Consider the following 3,639-nt stretch of genomic DNA (forward strand, 5'->3'; position numbering starts at 1 on the left):
AAAATACTTAATTTTATTAATTTTATATGTAATTAACAAAAAAAATATTAATTAAGTACGTATTTTAATTCATCAATAAATTATTATTAATGGTATACGATAGAATTGGATAATATAATTAATCAAAATAATTTAGGGCTTGTTTGGTAGGTATTCTAAAAACAGAAATTTGAAAACAAGGGGTTCATTGAAAACGAAGTTATATTTCATGTTTTCATATATGCGTTTGGTAGCATATTTAGAAATTAAATTTCAATTTAAACAAAATTTTAAAATGTGATTGAAAATATATTTAGTTACTCACTGAATACTAGATTGAATATAAACAATTATTAATTAATTTCTGAACTTGTTTTATGTTAAAGTTTTTGTATAATTATTATTTTGAAATATCATATAATATATATTACATATTTTAAATTCAACAAATATAATTGAGTTTATAACATGAAATAGTATAATTGTGTTATTGTTTTGATCATTTTTAATATAATTCTACATTTTAAAATTTTGAATTCAAAATCTGGATCCACTACAAACATAAAGAGTTGTTTTCAGAATTTGCATTGTTTGGATCACAGAATTCGAAAACAGTTTTCAGAAACAGAATCGAGACTGCCAACCAAACACATATTCACTGAACAATCTATAAACATAAAACAGAATCTGGGTTGCCTACCAAATAGGTCCAATAATTTGTTATCAACTAAATTTTGTATCCATTTAATTATCGGTTGAATTTGAACATTCAAAATTTAAATTTAAAATAATATATTTAGTAGGATCTAATTGTAATAAAAAAAGAGAGAATATATAATTTACTTTCGAAAGGTATCAAATTCACACAGACACGACATAAAAAAAAGTAATGGAAATGACTGATTCTCATGTCCCACTTTTAAAATTGGGTACCGAAGAAAGGGTTATAAATTCCTTGTCAATTCCCGTCTTAGTTCACATCTCGACTCTTAATCGAAAGAGCCTCGAAAATGTGCGATCAAGGGTCGGAAGCAAAAACGAAATTAGGAGCAAAAGTGACGTATGGCCATTGCATAGATGTTATTTGCAAATCTTCAGACGTGCAATTGCAATGGCCCTCCTTCGATGACCTTTATCATCAAGTCTCTTCGGGGATCTTCTTGAACAATGGAACTAAGGTATGTGAAATACTATATTGTTTTTTTCTTTTTTTTTTTTAAAAAAAGAGGACTATAATATTCTTTGAGATATATATTCTACTCATCATGAGAAGATAAATTCAAATTTCATCTTATTTGAATGCAGAAATATATCCTTGATAAGAACACAAACAGTAACTGGTACTTTCTATATGCAAGAGCTTCTCAATTGTCTGGATTCAAGATCCCCGTACTGGAGATGGATAAATATAACGGAATCCGGGTATAATTTTAACCCATATTTATTTCTTCATTATACACCCATCTCTTATTTTCATATGGGATTTTATTTTTATTCAAAATATTAACATAATTAATAATTTCGGTTGAAAATCCCATCCCATGTTGGAAATCAACTGCTACTCTTTTCCTAACAAATATCTTGTGCAACAAAGGTGGATTCCTGCGTTGTATATGTATGTATATAATGGAGAGACGTTATAAAAGAAAATCAACTCGGTTATTATCTTCATTTTAAAGAAAAGTAGTAGTAGTTCTAACATATATTTTAGAGAAGTACATTTACAATATATTTATCGGTAGACCCTGATTTAAGAACTAGAATTCTGAGCATAAATGTCAAATTATAATTCAAGATTGATAATGAAATTGTTATGAATCGTTTTCATAATATCATGTTATGAAATAATCAAATTTTGAAATTGATTACTTATAAATTATTGTCAAATAATTTAAGTAAAAGCCCCTTGAAAAAAAAATTCTAAATTATTATGAAATTGATAAAATAATACATGGTGTTTCACAATCTTGTAGCCAAACATATGAAGTCGCTGAGTGTATCCAAGTATCTTGGTTCGATATACGCGTGAAAGTAAGTGCAACTTTTTTCACACCAAGAATAGTGTACGATGTAATATGGAAGATACAGTTAACCAATAATGCCTCTGGATGGGAGCTTCCTGTGAACATAGAACTCATGAGGCCAAATGGATGCAAGATAGAACGCAAACAAAGTCTGCAGTTCGTGAAACGAGGGGACTGGTTGGAGATTTCAGGTGGTGATTTCTTGGTCGATAATTGTGGTTGTGAAAATGGCGGTGAGATCGAGCTTCACATGTATGAACATGGAGGGCATTGGAAGCGCGGGTTTCTTTTGAAAGGTGTCGAGTTCCGACCACGTGGATCGGATTGCGCTTGATAAAAATGGTCGACATAACACAAGTTCTTCTCTATCAAACTTAGTACTTTGTATACTGATTTAAAGAATGAGAGGTTCAAAAAGTGTTTTATGGTGAAATATGAAAATATAATGTAATGTAGTATATGAAATGATAAATAATACACCTTTTTGCTTATAAGCATGAAGGTTAAGTTTTAAACACCTTTTGTGTTAATTTAGATATTTATAAATGAGGAATGCTTGGGAACTGAAAATGATGGGTTATGAATTTAAACTGATGAAAACTTAAAAAGTAAAGATCAAATTTCAATAATAAAAACATTCTAGGGATGTTTGATTGCAATTTCATTAAATCATACGTTTTATGAATTTTTGTATTCATTGATGTGTTTGAATCTAGAAACTAAATGATAGATTGTTCTCTTTCGAAGAACCATTTTTTTCATGCAATCCTAATTGAAAAACAATGAAATCCACAAAATTCATAAGAATTCTAAGAACTAATTTAAATCTCAAATTTATCAACACCCTAAAATTAAGGAGTCTAATCTCTCGTCGTTGTCAAAAACATATTTGAATCAACTTTAACAACCACACAGAGAAGAAGAATAGAAAAGAATAATCGCTGAAGATCATCAACAATTCCTTGATTTGCACTTCGGAATGAATGGTTGGCCTCCAAATACACTCTCTACCTTTTGCCTCCTTTTTTTAAACCAAACGTTCTCAAAGTGTTGAAGATCACATATTGGAAAAACCAAGGGGATCTCACACTCTAAGATAGATGGGCTATTCTTCCCATTGCCAACTGATTTTAAGATGAAATTCCATACTATCAAATATGGTATCCGAATCTATAAAGTCTAAACAAATATTCAATCTAATAAAAAGAAATTGAGATGGGATCAAGAATAATAGACCCAAAAGAGACACCATCTTGAAAGAGATTTTGTGTTCAAGCCCTTACATTATTGCTTACTCCTCAATTAATATTGATTTCTACTTGGTGAGTCTTTTTTATATTTCATTATCCGACAACATTTCTTCACAGTGCTGCAACACTACCCAAAAGTTCCTATAGGGTTTATAGTATAAGCTCTGAACTTTCTAGTGTAAATTGGAGTTGGATTTGGAGAAGATGGTTAGCTTGAATTCAATTAGAGATTCAGAACCTTTTTTGGATTTAAGTTGGGTAAAAGATTTATGAAATTTGGAGGATTTCAAAATTGAAAATGGGAAAGAAAATTTGGGAAGATTTTATGTTATATATTTATATATATAAGAGATGGCAAAAATAAATAAATAAATAAATAAATTTAG

The 3,639-nt window shown here is 29.3% G+C and overlaps 1 protein-coding gene across 1 annotated transcript; it reads left to right on the forward strand.

Moving 5' to 3' along the window:
• Positions 1–954: 954 nt before the first annotated feature.
• LOC120078162 (lectin-like) lies at positions 955–2,520 on the forward strand. Its single transcript, XM_039032387.1, has 3 exons — positions 955–1,157; positions 1,285–1,401; positions 1,953–2,520. The coding sequence occupies exons 1-3, from the start codon at positions 1,147–1,149 to the stop codon at positions 2,335–2,337; spliced, it is 513 nt and encodes a 170-aa protein (XP_038888315.1). The 5' UTR covers positions 955–1,146; the 3' UTR covers positions 2,338–2,520.
• The last annotated feature ends 1,119 nt before the right edge of the window (positions 2,521–3,639 follow it).

Source organism: Benincasa hispida, chromosome 5, assembly GCF_009727055.1.
Source record: "Benincasa hispida cultivar B227 chromosome 5, ASM972705v1, whole genome shotgun sequence".
NCBI classification, from domain to species: Eukaryota; Viridiplantae; Streptophyta; class Magnoliopsida; order Cucurbitales; family Cucurbitaceae; genus Benincasa; species Benincasa hispida.

Bases quoted from the DNA above. Each gene is read 5' to 3' on its own strand.
- LOC120078162 (XM_039032387.1), top strand. The intron at 1,402-1,952 runs GTATAATTTTAA...ACAATCTTGTAG, and splicing joins ATAAATATAACGGAATCCGG to CCAAACATATGAAGTCGCTG.